General features: G+C 51.1%; 1 protein-coding gene across 5 annotated transcripts in view; it reads left to right on the top strand.

Annotated features, from left to right (window-relative positions):
- Positions 1–1,341: 1,341 nt before the first annotated feature.
- Positions 1,342–14,761, top strand: part of BCAS1 (brain enriched myelin associated protein 1) — a 69,779-nt gene continuing 56,359 nt past the window's right edge. For 3 of the 5 annotated variants that reach the window (XM_081150386.1, XM_081150387.1, XM_081150388.1), the window contains exons 1-3: positions 1,444–1,583; positions 9,521–9,597; positions 12,218–12,299. In XM_081150386.1, the coding sequence (XP_081006512.1) occupies positions 9,526–9,597; positions 12,218–12,299 (154 nt within the window). In that variant the 5' untranslated portion in view covers positions 1,444–1,583; positions 9,521–9,525. Of the gene's footprint in view, positions 1,584–9,520; positions 9,598–12,217; positions 12,300–14,761 lie in introns of all 5 variants that reach the window. The other 2 variants (XM_081150389.1, XM_081150390.1) reach the window with 2 other exon arrangements.

Raw genomic sequence — 14,761 nt, forward strand, 5'->3', positions numbered from 1 at the left:
AGCCTGAGCACCTACTCCACGGTAGGGAGCCGGCCATTCTGGCTTGCAGGGTGCCGGGAGGCAGGAATACAAAAATAAGCACAAAATAAGCACAAATGCGCTCAAGGCCAAGGGTGGCCGATGGAGACTTGGGGAGGTAAGGCTGCTGGTCAGTTAGAGTCACAACCTGAGCCCAGGGGCAGAGCCCACGCCCCTGCCCCGGCCCCGGCCCCTGCAGGCCAGGCTGCCTCTGTGCTCGTGTCCGCACAGTATGTGTGCATGGCGGCTGCTTAATAATTGGGTTGATCACATTCCAGACGTCAAGGGACAGCACTGAGCCAGAAGCAGGTTCACAGCCCTCATTATGGGGCATCAGATTGTAAATTCAGTGTTTATTTAAATACTGTTTTTGTCCCGTAAGTGTTGCATTCTGAAAGGGGCCTTCTCTGGCTCTCCCTGTTTCTCTGTCTTAGCAGCCTTGGCTTTTATTTCATAATGAGAGTAACACTGTGCGGTTCTATGTTTACTTGTAAGACTCTGTGTTAGATTACAATGAGCCAAGAGGGTGGGGATAGGGCCTCTGTGCCTCACCTCTCTAAACCAGGTTCTACTTGTAACCTGGTACTCAACAGGTATTCACGATGGATGCTTAGATGAGCATATTAAAAAGTCACAGTAATTACTAGTTTGCATTTCTACTAAATGTTTTCTCAAGAGCACTGAATAGTATAATTTACCATGTTTCCCTTTCTGCACTGGCTGCTAGGGAGCTCAAAGCCACATCTTCATAACAAGTCTGTAAATCAACATGCACATTTTTAATGATCCTGGTACCGTGACGTACCCACTCTTGTTCTGCTATCTCCTTTTGCCAATTTTAATTTATGCTCACACTATATTGCATATGTCCTTGTGAGACACATGAAAAAAATACCTTTGCTGGAATGAAATAAATTAAACGGCTCATCCTGACTTTCCAATGCCATGCTCTGCCTCCAGAGCAGCGTGCCACCCTCAGGTGGCCTGCTTCCCAGTGCCCAAAGCCCTTTGGGAGTGGTGTTTCCGTGAGCAGGGGCACCACAGTGGGTGAGACGCTATTTCCTTCCTATTAGGTGGCCTGGTGAGGCGGTGGTGGAGTGGTGTTCTGCAATAAATGAAGGCGAAAGGCAGACAGAACCGCAAAACCCTACGGAACGTGTTTCCCCTGCTCTGCCCATGACTCATGGTTACTGGGGAAGAGAGTTAGCCACCAGGTCAACCTGAGCTGCCGCGGTGGGTGAAGGGCACCGGGCAGGATGCTTGGAGTGCCAGGGAGGCATTAGAGCGAGAGAAATCTGCTGGTTGGTTTTTATTGGAGAGACAAGGGGAGCCAGCGAGAGAAGCTGCTGCCATAGGGCCGTCGGGGGACAGGACAGCCCCACCCAGCCCGTGTTTGCCCTGCCTGTGTGCTCAGCCGGCAGCTCCAAATGAGGAAGCAAAGGGCAGGGAGCCGGGCTCAGTTGACAGCTGGTCCTGGGCCGCACCAGCCGGAGACAAGGCACCCGGCACCCGAGCAGCTCCAAGTGACACCAGGGGACTGAAGGCTCCCTCCAGGGACTCAACAGGTAACCCCTTTCAGATCCTTTCAGCGCGGTGCAAGGGTTTGTTGTGTGTGGCAGGTGGTGACCTACAGAAGCAGAAGCACCCCAGCTCTGCCAGCGACTCGCTGCGTGGCCTTGGGTGTCTGTGAGCCTCTGTGTCACTGTCTGTGTGATGGCCCCAAAGGCAGCCTTGCCTAAGAGGTTCTCTAGGGTGCAGTGGGCAGCAGGTGCAAAACAACAGAAACAGCTCCTGTTTGCGTGCAACCACGGAAGGTCATTTTAAGTGTAAAACTCGGGGGAAATCAGCAGGGGGACGGGTAAGGTAACCGATCTGGGGACCTCGGTCAGGACTAGAATGTCCAAGGTAAAGCTGACTTGGAGGGCACCTGGGGCATTGTCTGAGACAGGGAGGGGGCAGGGAGAAGAAACCCTTGAGCGTCTGTGATCCTGGCTCTTTCTACAGATTGTCTTACTTAGCACTCAAGATGCAAACCCCACCTGCACGACTCCAGGAACCTGTGTCACCCCTGCTTTGAAGAGTCGTGGTGATTAGAGGGCGGGTGTCCTCGAGGGTCAAGCTCCTGATCTGTAAAATGGGCATAGTAATAGTGCCAAGATCCAAGTGAAGGTGGTGAGCCCCGAGAGGACCAGGGCACGTGATCACCTATGCATGTGATCAATGTCAGCTGTGACTTTTGTCGTTGCTACGGTCATCTCCATTTTACAGTTAGGAAGATGAGGCTGGGGGCAGGGGGAGGAACACCTTCGGGGTCTCACAGAAAGGAGGTCGGGGAACTGGGATCCAGTCAAGGCCGGGACTTGAGTGACATGAATGAGCACTTACCTGGGGTGAAGACTTTAAGAGATACCAAAAAAACTCAATCATCAAAATAAATGATATTTTAAAGCAATATTTAAAATTTTTAAACAAATCCCAAGAGATCCATGAAGAACAAAATAATGTGTTAAGTGCCAACAGGATCAGTAACAGCGTTCATTTTGGTTTTTAAAAGTTGTGTTAAAATACATTGTTCACCTTGATGACTGAGTTTTCTGGCTCCTCCTTAAATTCCTCACTCACTCCAGCTGGTTTCTGATGGCAGGAGATGCGTAGGGAGATGGTGGGAAGGCCTGGGGAGTCTGGGGGACCCCAGCCCCTGCAGGCTCATCTGTCCTGCTCAGTGTGAAGCTGTTGACCGTCACCTTGTCTCTGGCCTCTGCCCGGAGCTGGGCCAGAAGCAGTTAAGGGTTTGAGAGCCTGAGTCACATGGAAACAGGTCCCACCCTAACTCTGTCTCTTCACCACTTTCTGATATGGGGACGGTTTCTCCATTTAAATCACCAAATGTGAACTGAGGGCTTGTCACGTGCAAGCAGGACAAGGGAGGTGCCTGTCCTCACGCAGTTCACAGTCTGGGGGTGAGGGGATTGCATCACGCCTCGGTTTCTTTACCTCTATAGTGGGGGAGTGACGAGCTGCTGTAAGGAAAACGCAGACGATGGGAGTAATGTGTGGGCCCCAGGGCCAGGACTAGGGTGCTGCACGCCAGGCACCCAGGGCTGTGCCGATTCCATGCCTGCCCGGCCTGAGAGGGCACTTGTTTGCACTTTGCGCTGGGGGCCTCTCTGGCCTCCCCCCTGATCCTGGCCCTGCCTGGCTCTCAGTAAGTAAGCCATCAGCTACTGTTTGGGGCAACACCGAGAATAAGACAGTGAGCTTTAAGTCTTCTGGGAACATCAACTACTTATACAACTATAATCGAGTAAGGCATCAGTTACCAAGCCTCCTGAAAACACCCAGCTCCATTTTGCTGGACGCACCCCTTCCCCTGGGCCCACATGGTCCCATAGCAGGACGCAGGGCTGGGGGTGCCCGGAGGAACCCGGGGTCAGTCCTCGTGCGCCCCCTTGTGGAGGAGGCAGGCGGTAGCACTGCACCCGGCAGCATTGGGCTGGGGAACCAGGGGGGATGCAAGACCCCGGAACACGGAAGAGCAGGACTGTTCTCTTTACCCCACACTGACCTTGCCTTTGGAGATGGGGGGCAGAGGGCTTGTTCTGCTGGGTGTGCCAGCCTGGCCATGTTGGCACTCCCCTCACGGGGGTGGGGGCGTGAGGAGGGCTCACAGTTTGCCTACATGCCATTGCATGGATCAAAGGTGTTTCTGTTTACTCGGTGACTAATTGTGTCACCATTCCACCCTTCGAGGACCTCCCATTCCATGTGACAATTTTCGCTGTCGCAGCTGCAGATGGCTCTTTCTCTGGGGCAGCTGGGCTGGGGCTGGTGTTTGATCGGTTCCCAGGAGGTGGGCTTACTGTTAACCTGTATCTAAAAGGAGGTGACATGAACACCAATCGCTGGTGTAAAAGAGCCACTGTCACCTTCACAGGAGACCGAGGAGGTTAGGTCCCTGATGGTCTCTTCACTCCTCACCTAATGGACCAGAGCAGAGGCTTCTGCCCACACCTGGTACGAGCCAAGGTCTGAGCCCAGGAGGAGGGTTTGCTGTTTCACCACCATGGACAAGGTTTCTAACCAGCTCTGCAGCAACGTAGGTCCCTGGGGGACAATGGGCCATAGTGTGAGAAGAAAAATGACTAAGCCCAGCCCCTGGAGCAGGTCCCTCAACCTCGGCACTAGTGACATTTGGGGCCAGATCATTCTCTGCTTTGGGGTCGTCCTGTGCATTGTGGGATATTCAGCAGCATCTCTGGTCTCTACCCACTAGGTGCCAGTAGCCACCCCCCACTCTGAGTTGTGATGACCAAAAATGTCTCCAGACATTTCTAAATGTCCCCTGGGAGGGGGGAAATTGGCCTGAAATTGGCCCCAGTTTGAGAAACACTGCTTATGAATTACTGTGAGTCAGAAACAGAGAGCAGCATATTTCTAAGGAGAACATTTTAATATAATAATATAGTATATGTAGAGAGAGATCTTCAATATATCATACAAATATCTCACGAACACTTGTCAGGTACTCACATGTGCCAGAAATGTGCCCACCTCATTTAACCTTCCCTGCAACACTGTGATATATAGGCCTGTTGGCTTAGTGCCACAACCTCTCGGTGCCTCAGTTTCTCACCAGAAAATTGAGCAAGTAAGAGCATCTACCCAGAGGGTGCTTGCAAGGGCCAGGGAAGTCAATACCTGCATATCACAAGTGCACGGCTCCCAGAAAACACTCAGTGGCATTTGATATTGTCACCATCATGAACACTGTCATTTTCCGCAAGAAAAATGCATTTGGAGGGCTCAGTGCCTTGCTGGAAGCCTCATAATCGTGAGATTTTCAGAGGCCCCGTCTCATTCCACAGCCTTTTCTTGGGGCAGGAGAGAGTGCTCCCCGCACAGGTGGCCCTTTTGCTGTCCTCCCCTCGGCCACCCACGCCCTCCTCACTTCTCACAGCCAGCGGGAAGGCGAGGCTGCCAGGCAGCAAGGGCGCCCTGCACACAGGTTCTCAGGGAAGGAAAGCTGCAGACCCAGGTGTGTCTCTGTTTGCAGGCTGACACAGCCGAGGGCCCACAAAGGAGTGTCCTGAAAGGGCTGGGAAATTTTTCAGATGCCCAGGCTGGCAGTGATTGGTCCCCAAGGGCCCTGCCAGGGTCTGGGAATCCCCTCCCTTGTTCTGTGTGTCAAGGATGCCGCACCCAAGTGGTCCCCACCCAGGGGACACTCGCTCGCCCTGAAATACCAAAAACAGCAGCTCTCTGCCTTGGCTGTCATGGAAATCACCTAGAGATCTTGAAACTGTTCTGATGCCCCGGCCCCAGCCCTAGGAGGCTGCTGGAATCGACCTGGCTGGGGCCTGAGCATGGAGACTTGAATGTCCACCGGTGATTCCAGAGTGTGGCACAGTTCGAGGACTGGCCTCAGGGACACAGACAGAAAGTGGAGAAATAAAGGACTTTCTCATCTGAATGACCCCCCCACACCCAGCAAAATATTTACCCCACACTCTCAACACACCGGGCCCTCAAACATGAGTCCAATTTCAAAAACAAACCCTTCTGCCATATGGCCACTTGTGCTTAATGTCAGCTACGACCATCAGAACAAAACAACGGACACTGGCGGCTCATGAGAAAAGGGCATCTTGGCATTACCTTTGAGATTTGTCCTATTCCAAATGGAAGCTAGCTCTTCCCAATGAAGACATTTTTTTGGATGAAAACCTCTATCTGATTTATCGTCTGATTTGTTGGAAACTGGTGAAAACATCACGGGAATTATTCCCTGAGCCTCCTTTGAGCCTCAGTTTTGCCAGCTGTTAAATGAGGCTAAAAAGAGTCCTTGCCTCACAGAGTCCTCGAGCGGCCAGTAGGGTGGTCAGCCCCCCCTGGTCTGCTCAGGACTTTCCTCCCAGGACGGCCCATCACCATATTTTCCATACGTGCCTGGTCATGAGACTCACCGATGTATTTGCTAAAACTACAGCTCTGGGGCCCCAGACTGACTTTTTGGTGAGAATCAAAAGTGCTGGCAGGTTCCTCAGTTGATTCTTACTATCAGGCAACTTTGGGGGACACTGACTGAAAATATCAATAGCAATGCCGATGATCCTAACCATGGCTAACGCTTACGTGGACGTTACCGTGTGCCAGGCCCCGTCCGGAGCACCTTGCATAGGTTAATTAGTTTAATTGTCACAACAACCTCTTAAAGCGGTTGTCATTACCCCCAGTGTACAGATTAGGAAACTGAGGCCCAGCGAGGCTCAGTAACTGGTCCAGGGCCACGTCCTCAGTATGCAGCCAGCAGGGATTCCAGACTCGGGGCCCATTCGCAGAGCCCACGCCCCTACCCGACACGCCACACTGCTCTCTACCGGGAGCCACCAGGCAGGGCTGGCCCGCACGTCAGGTGCCACTGTCATCATGGTTTTATTGGCTGTACTATCTTTTGGGCATTAAAAGACTTGCCATTCCGTTGCCAACTTTTAATTGCTGCACTTTTAACGGACGTTTTCATTGTGAAGGTTTCACTGGAAAGCCTTTTCTTTGCCCTCACCAGGCGTTTGGACCTCGCCCTGTCGCCGAATATATTCATTTCTGCTGATCCTGACACCGGCCAACAGGTGGCGGTAACCCTTCGCTTTAGTCCCGTTTAAATCCTGCTCTTCACAGAATTTGAAGGGCAGGAGCGATTTCACTTCACATGTTATGACCTTTGTCGGAAAGCAGTTGTTACCTGAATCCAGGTCGTCACTCACAAAGACGTCCACATGGCCTCTCTTCCTTTCAGGCCACTTGGCCCTGAAATCCAGAGAGGCTACTGAAAATGTGCAAGGACAGGACTGTGTAACCCCAGCTCTGTGGGTGACAAGGTTTCTCTCCTGCCCTCACACGCATCACACTCCTCCCAGCCCGGAGATTTTTCATAACCTCAGACCCCAATTTGGACTGAATTTAAATTGAATAATAGGAGGTTTAAATGTTCATAAACCCATTGGTAAGTCATTTTTAATTGTGTAAAAAGCGGCATTTAGACAGAGACACAGTCCAGTGTGTGTAATATTCGTGCATGTGGCCTTGGTCAAGACAGGTAACCTATGAACCTCAGTTTTCCCATCTGTGAAATTGGAATGATGACGCCATTGTCTTGTTGGTTTGCTGTAAGGAGTGAATGCGTTTACCGCGAGTAATGCTCTTAGGACAGTTTCTCCTACACACCATAAGCATTCGCCAAAATCGTTGCTGCTGTTGTTGCTACTATTTTATTAATATGGTTGTTAGAGCTGTTATTGTCACTATTTTTATACACAGTGGGTTTAAATCCTAGTCAGTCTTACTATGGGAAACATAATTATGATGAGTTGCAATCCATGATCCTTCTGATTTCCCCCCCCAACCACTTATAAATGTAAAACCCATGCTTAGCTCACTGGCTGGACCAAAACTGGCCCCAGGCTGGCTTTCTCCCGCGGCTGCCATTTGCTGACCCTGGTCTTGAGGACTCAATATTACATTCATAATGTCCATTTACAGGTGAAGTGATGGTCTATTGTAAGTATGCACATCGTGGGTTTTACAAATAGAAAATACTGCCAAATTCCTAGTGTCCGTTTTAGCACTGCTCGGCTTGATTACGTGGTGTGATTAGAAAACATGTAAAATCCTGATTCTGTTATCTACCGAATTCCCCCTAGAGACCAGGAGGTGGGATCTATGACCCTTTGCTCCCTCTGTAATTTCTGATTACTCGCCGTGTCGATTACCAGGGCATAAAAACTCACCCCACCGGTGAGAGGCCCATGGGAACCCTTGGAGGTGCCTGGCTGCTTTCAGCCAGAAATCAAAAGTCCTGGCTTTTATTCTGAGAGCCACAGAGCAGATGAGCCAGCAGCCAGGTGTTTGGAGATGGGCCTACATCCGAATCGTTTGTATGAAATAGAAATGTTAGGGAGCGAGGCAGCAGATTTCGGAGAAGCTGGAAGAGCCCCACTTCTGCAACCAGAGGGACTCTGGGTCAGATCCTCACTTGGCCACTTGCTGGGTCCGTGTCTGGGTGAGTTTGGAGACTCGATTCCCTCCTCTCCAAGGGCAGGTGTAACATGTGGAGCATCCCAGCCGTTAGGGGCACAGCAGCCTGTTTGCATCTCGCCTCTGCCATGGCTACCTGGGCGACCTTCAGAAAGTAATGGAACCTCCTGTGACTCAGCTTCCTCGCATCTAGAGCGAGATGACGGTGACACCTGTCTCACAGGTGCTGTGGGGCCAAATGAGAAGCTGCAGGAAACGCATTTGGAAGATGGAGCGCAGAGGAGAGCATGCTAAATACGTGTTGACTTGTTAGAATGGTAACAAGGCTCTCAGAGGCTTAGGGACGACCATGTGGGCTTTTCTCGCCCAGTGCATGCGGGCGAGGGTGGCTACCAATGATGTGTCCCTCCCTTCGACCATGAGTAATAACTAGCGCCTGAGAAACGCAAATGCGGCGCTGAGAACCGGGGCTACCCCGTGGGAAAGACGCACAGCCCGGCCCTCCTGGTGTTTACAGTTCATTGGAGAAGGGAGACAGAAGTTAAACATTCAGCTTCCCCCTCCAAGTCGGGGTCAATCGTCACTTTATGCCAGAGCCGCCCTTCCCCTCCTGTCCTCTACCACGGCCCCTCTTGTTATGTTACCAATTTACTTTTATTCAGAGCATTTTACCCTATGTGTTTTGCTAAACAGACACTTATATATTGCTTATTATGAGCTAGACATTATTCTAACTGCATTACAAGCATTAATTCACTGAGTGTGTAGGATTCCTGTGAGGTACAGAGAGGCTAAGTAACTCACCCGAGGACACACAGTGATGGGCAGCAGAGAGAGGGTTCAAGCCCAGGTTGTCTTGCTCCAGGCCTTGTGCTCATAACCGCTGCACCGCGCTTGTCATCGGAAGTGGCCTGGTTTGTGGGGTTTTGTCTGTTTATTGTTTGTCCACCCTCCCCCAGCACTGCAGCTCTGTGAGGTCAGGGGCCTCATCTCTTTCACTCACAGTTGTAACCCTCCTGCCTGGCGCAGCCTAAGGTGCAGAGTTCATGCTCAATGTATATTTTGAATTAATGAATGAGTGAAAATACAACCACTTATGCGTATAATTACAAGTAGTGCCGAGTGCTATGAAAAAAATGCCAGGGACCTCGCTTAGTTTGAGAACCAGAGAATACTAAAAACTGTCAGTGTTGCTTTATAGTCATCCTAAAACCTCCTTGGTGTAAAAGCTGTGGCTGAGAGGGAAGAAATGTCACCTACCCTGAAATGCAATGCAGCTGAAAACCGGGGCTGCATTTGACTCTAACTGTGGGATGACCGCCTAAGACTTCTCACTCCCCCAAATAAACGCCAGCCGTTGTGATGACGCGCCCGTCACTTGTCAGGTCTGCACCTTCACTTCCCTGGCAGGAGTTAGAGTTTGGTTTGTCTTGAATTTTAATTTCTCTCTCTTCTTTCTTCTCTATTGCAGGAACGATGGGTAACCAAATGAGCATTCCTCAGAGAGCTGAGGACCAGGAGAATGATGCAGAAACAGACGCCCACGAGGTAGTGCAGCCGCGGTCACTGGGTCACTAGCTCCTACAAGGCAGAGTGGGGGTGAGAGCAGAATAAATGGCCTGCTCAGCCTTCATCATAGAGACCCGCTCTTCCCACGGGTTGTCTTTGCATTCAAACCTCCAGAATCCATCACAGAGCTTGGCAGAAATGCAGGCTTCAGGGCCCCACCTGAGACACACCGAATCGGAAATTGCAGGGCTGGGATCCCAGGGATCCTGTGTCTTTAAGGACCCCCAAGGTGATTCCTCTGGAGCCAATTTGATACCTGCTCCCGGGTGGGTTTGGACCAATGGTGCTCAATGTGGGTGATTTTGCCCGTCCCCACCAGGGGACACTTGGCGATGTCTGAAGACATTTCTGGTCATCACAACTCAGGCAGTGCTACTGGCCTAGTGGGTAGAGGACAGGGGTGCTGCTGAACATCCTACAGTGCACAGGACGGCCCCACAGCAAATGACTGGCCTACAGTGCACAGGACGGCCCCACAGCAAATGACTGGCCTACAGTGCACAGGACGGCCCCACAGCAAATGACTGGCCTACAGTGCACAGGATGGCCCCACAGCAAATGACTGGCCTACAGTGCACAGGACTGCCCCACAGCAAATGATCGGCCTACAGTGCACAGGACGGCCCCACAGCAAATGATCGGCCTACAGTGCACAGGACGGCCCCACAGCAAATGATCGGCCTACAGTGCACAGGACGGCCCCACAGCAAATGACTGGCCCACAGTGCATGGGACGGCCCCACAGCAAATGATCAGCCCAAATGTCAGTGTAACAAGGATGAGAGACCCAGGTGTAGATCAGTAGCTCACAGTCTTGGCTGCACACCAGGATCACCTGGGAACAGAGTCGCACCCTAGACCAGTTATATTAGAATGTGGGGGTGAGGGAGGTAAGAGCGGGCTCCCAAATTTTCAGAGCTCCTCACCTGTCGCATGCGCAGCCAAGACCAGGTGTGGGGGGTCTAGTAGTTTAGGAATGCGTCTTTGAGAAACTGCTCTGGAAGGCTGAGGTCAAGGGCACCCAAATGCCCTTCTTAGGTCTTCTACGGCCAGGTAGCAGAAAGCCTGAATTCCCACCATCGGTGTTTCTGAGATCGGTTCAGTGTAAGACTTGGGAGCCAGTTAAACACAGAATCCCCAGGAGGAAGATAAGCCCTGTGAACTAACATTGGTCATATCAGAGAGGGAATTCCCGCTCAGATGGAAGGCTGGGTTTGAAGAAGCAGCTGAACACTCATAGCAGGTGTCAGACCTGACTGTATATTTAATTACCTGGGACACTTTTAGAATTCCTGATGGCTAGCTCCCCAAGACCAACTAAAACACACCTCCAGGTGGGCCCGGTAGGTTCTCAAGCTGCCCAAATGATCCCAAGTCTGGGAGCCTCTAGCCTCCAGGGCTAGGCAGTCACAGTAAGCAAAGCAGTGTGGTGGGGCCCATGCCGGCTCTGGCCAACATATACTATCAAGAGGCTCCAAGACTCTTATTTTCATTAGGAGTTAGAAAACAGTGTTGATGAAATCTCCTGACTTTTAAATATTGGCAACGGATCCCAAAATACTTTTTGAAATTCTGTGAGCCAAATAAATCAACTTTGCACACCAAGTATTGGCCCAGGAAAGCCAGCTGTAACCTCAGAGCCAAATGGTCATGTGGGTTTGATGTTTAGCTTTTTTGTGGCTTCTAGGTAGAGTTCATGATAAACCCAGAATACCGGCTTATTTTAAACAATGAGAACCATTATAAAAATATAAAGAAAGGAAAAGCCTTCCATATCCCCCAGGAGGTCCCCACCTTTAGAAAGCTTTAGTTTTTAATTTTCTCTGCACTTATTAACATGTATAATACTACTGAGAATTCACAAAATAAGACACAACATGCAAAGTACTTAGCATAAAAGTAACATTCAATTAATGTCAACTCTGGTATAATTTAGATGATTTTATTATTAAATGACATTATATACCATATTGTCTCTTCTGTGACTTTTTCTCTCCATGTGAGTGTATGTGTATGTGTGTCTGTATGTGTGTATGTACATACACACATACAGACACACATACACATATATAAAATATTTTTTAATATCTGCGATAAATAACAAGAGAAAAAAATCAGGGCAGCGGCCTAAAATTGAAAAAAGGCTGCAACGTGAGACGAGGGGGTGGGTGTGGAGCAGAGAAAAGCCACAGTGAACTTCCTGTGCTGACAGTGTGTTGACTAAGGGCCGGGCTGAGGGCTGTGCCTGTGTGTGCAGGACAGCGTGGGGAGGCCAACCGCACAGGTTTCGAAATCTACGTGCTAAATCATTGTTCCCCGCTGACCAGACAGGTGCCCCCGTTACCCTGGGCGTCCATCCGCACCACGGGCCGCCCTGCCTGTGCCCGCGGGGCCCCCTAGCTAAGGTGTGGACGCGGGAGTATTCTCAGGATCCCAGGAATCCAGTCTTTAGGGTGGGATCAGGTGTTTCTGATAGAATGTTGGGGAGTTTCCAGAAACAGCCTTTAGATTAAGTTTAATTTGGGAAGAACCCCTGTGGCCCCGAGTTCTTCTGATTTTCCCAGAAGGCCTGGCTGATATTGGCATGTGTTCTGTTCAGGTCGCGTCTAAGAGGGACTGTGCTCAAAACGGGATGCCGCCGGTGATGGTGTCAACGTACACCGTGCAACTCTACGACGAAGGTCAGTGCCACGGGTGCTCCTCTTGGGCTGGGGCTGCTGATCTGCTTTTGCTGAAGAGAAATGGAAGGATGGAAGCCACAGGCTTACCTTGAAAACACCGGTGTCCGTTTCCTGGAGCTGCCCTAACAAAGTGTCACAAATAGGTGGCTTAGGCCCCAGAAATGGATTGTGTCACAGTGCTGGAGGCCAGAAGTCCTAGCTCAGGGTGTGGGCAAGCAGGGCTGTCCGAGCTCCTGGTGGCCTCCGGCGTCCCTCGGCTTCTAGATGGCCTTCAGTGTCCCCACAGCATCTCCCTTCTATGCATCTATCTCTGTGCCCAAATTTCCCCTTTTGATAAGGAAACAGTCGCTCTGGATTGAGGCTCACCCTAGTTGGCCTCATCTTTACCTGGTCATCTGCCAATGAGGTCACAGGTACTGGAGGTTAGGACTTCACCTTCTGCGGGGACACAACTCAACTCTTAACAAGTCTCGTCTCTTGTGATACATGTGACCACTGGAGGAGGCCTCAGGTTCACGGCAGCTGAGATGAAAGCCGTGGAGTAAAAACACTTGGAGTGTGGCATTTGGAGTCAGACAGACTAGGTTATAATCCCTGCTCTGCAACTTACGTTTCAGTCTGGCTGCATCTGGAGCTGAAGAGCTGAGCCCTGTATCCGTGACTCTCGGAGCGGTCCTGGTCCAGCAGCACCCCATCACGGGGAACTATGAGACCTGCAGATTCTGGGCCCCCAGCCAGACCTCCTGAGTCAGAAATGTTGGGGGCAGTGACCCCCGACCTGTTCTTACCAGCCCTCCAGGGACTTAGACTCTCCCTCAGAGCCCTGCATCGGAGACCCAGCAGGAGGCTCCGGGAGGCTAGGCATGGGGAGAGCTAGAATGCCTAGGAGACTCTACTCAGCTCCAGGCCTGGCTGCCTGGGGGAAATCCCTCTACAGATAAGAAGGTATTTCAATGAAAGCCCAATTTTAGGAGTTTCAGATGAAATTTCCCAATTCAAAAATATCTAAACACTGCAGGCCAAACACCCAGCTGGCCACATCGTAACTGCCAGCCTCGGCTACTGTAAAGTTCCTTTCCAACTTCACATTTCTTAACATAGTAGCTTTTTCTAAATCATCATCATCACCACCAGCTTGAAGCATTAAACATTTAAATCCTATAGCCAACTCTAAGTGTGTCTGCTTGGCCTCTGGGCTCACCAGGCATCCTGCCCACGAGAAGGTGTGCCCACGTGTGTGCCACAGGGAGGGACCGCGCAGGCGGGGTGTCGCCCGTGGTCGGTGCCCTTTCTGGCTCTGTTTTCTCCTCTTAAACCAATAAGCTGCCCGTGGGGTTGATTCAGGAGTTTTTTTTCAAATGATCTCTGAGAGGTACATTGACTACAAGTGACTTAAAGTTCGAGTCCCTGAGTTTGCTGAGCAGAGGATGGGGTCCTGGAATGTAAAGATGGCCCCGAGGTCGTGCACTCGCTGCAGGATGCAGGGCCCACTCGGCAACGACCACCGGAGCGGCAGGCTCATTAGTTACAGAGCCCGTCCCTCGGGGCCAGCCCCGGGCGAGTCGGGAATCAGGTCAAATGTTCCCTAAATCGCACTTCTCATTTCCAGACTCTCCTGTCCTTCATTTTTTCTTTTCATTATTTGTCCACTTTTAAGTGACATGGGATGGGGTGGAACAGTACACACGTATACAGAATGAGTGGCAGGGAAAACACTCCCTTTGGCTGTGACTGCTCCCCAGCCCCAGCCCTAAATGTCTTTTCTTAGACACAGGCACTCTTTACAGCTCCCTGTGGCCAGAGGTATCCCAAGCGTGGGTGTTTTTCGGACCTCCCCTGCCTCTCGCATCATTTCTAGAAAACACACGGGCCACACTGTGCCTACGGTTGGATGCACCTGCTTTATCACTTACTGGCTGTCTCAGAAAACGTCGATGCCTGGGGTCATTGTGGGGACAAACGACCGCTGACTTAACCAGGTCCCCACTGAGAAGAGCTCAGGTTGTTCCAGTCTTTTGCCACAGTAACAGTGTGCTGCAAATAGTGTGCCTGCCTCCGAGGAATTATACTTGGGGGGCACGTCCTAAAAGTAGAAATCAGAGCTCAGGAGTTTGTGAACCTTTAAATATTGACATGCGTCACTAAACATCCTGCCAACAGGCGGCCAAATCAGGCTCCCACCAAAGACGTGAGTGCCATTCTCCACACCCTGGCCCCCCTAAGGCGCCAGAGCTCTCCCTCTTTACTGTTCAGCAGGCGGAGGGCTAAGTCTCGTTGTGATTTTATTTGCTGGTATTTTACTATTTATGAGGCCGGACATCTTTTCATGCTTAAAAGCCAGCCTTGCTTCCCTTTCTGTGACCGGTCTGCTCATGACCAGTGCCCATTGTCCCCCCAGCCCCCGCCGTGTTCATGTTTGTTCCAACAGCTTCTTTTCCAGATTCGAGCTGTAATTCGCACAC

Source organism: Miniopterus schreibersii, assembly GCF_964146895.1.
Source record: "Miniopterus schreibersii genome assembly, chromosome: 10".
In the NCBI taxonomy this organism is placed as follows: Eukaryota; Metazoa; Chordata; class Mammalia; order Chiroptera; family Miniopteridae; genus Miniopterus; species Miniopterus schreibersii.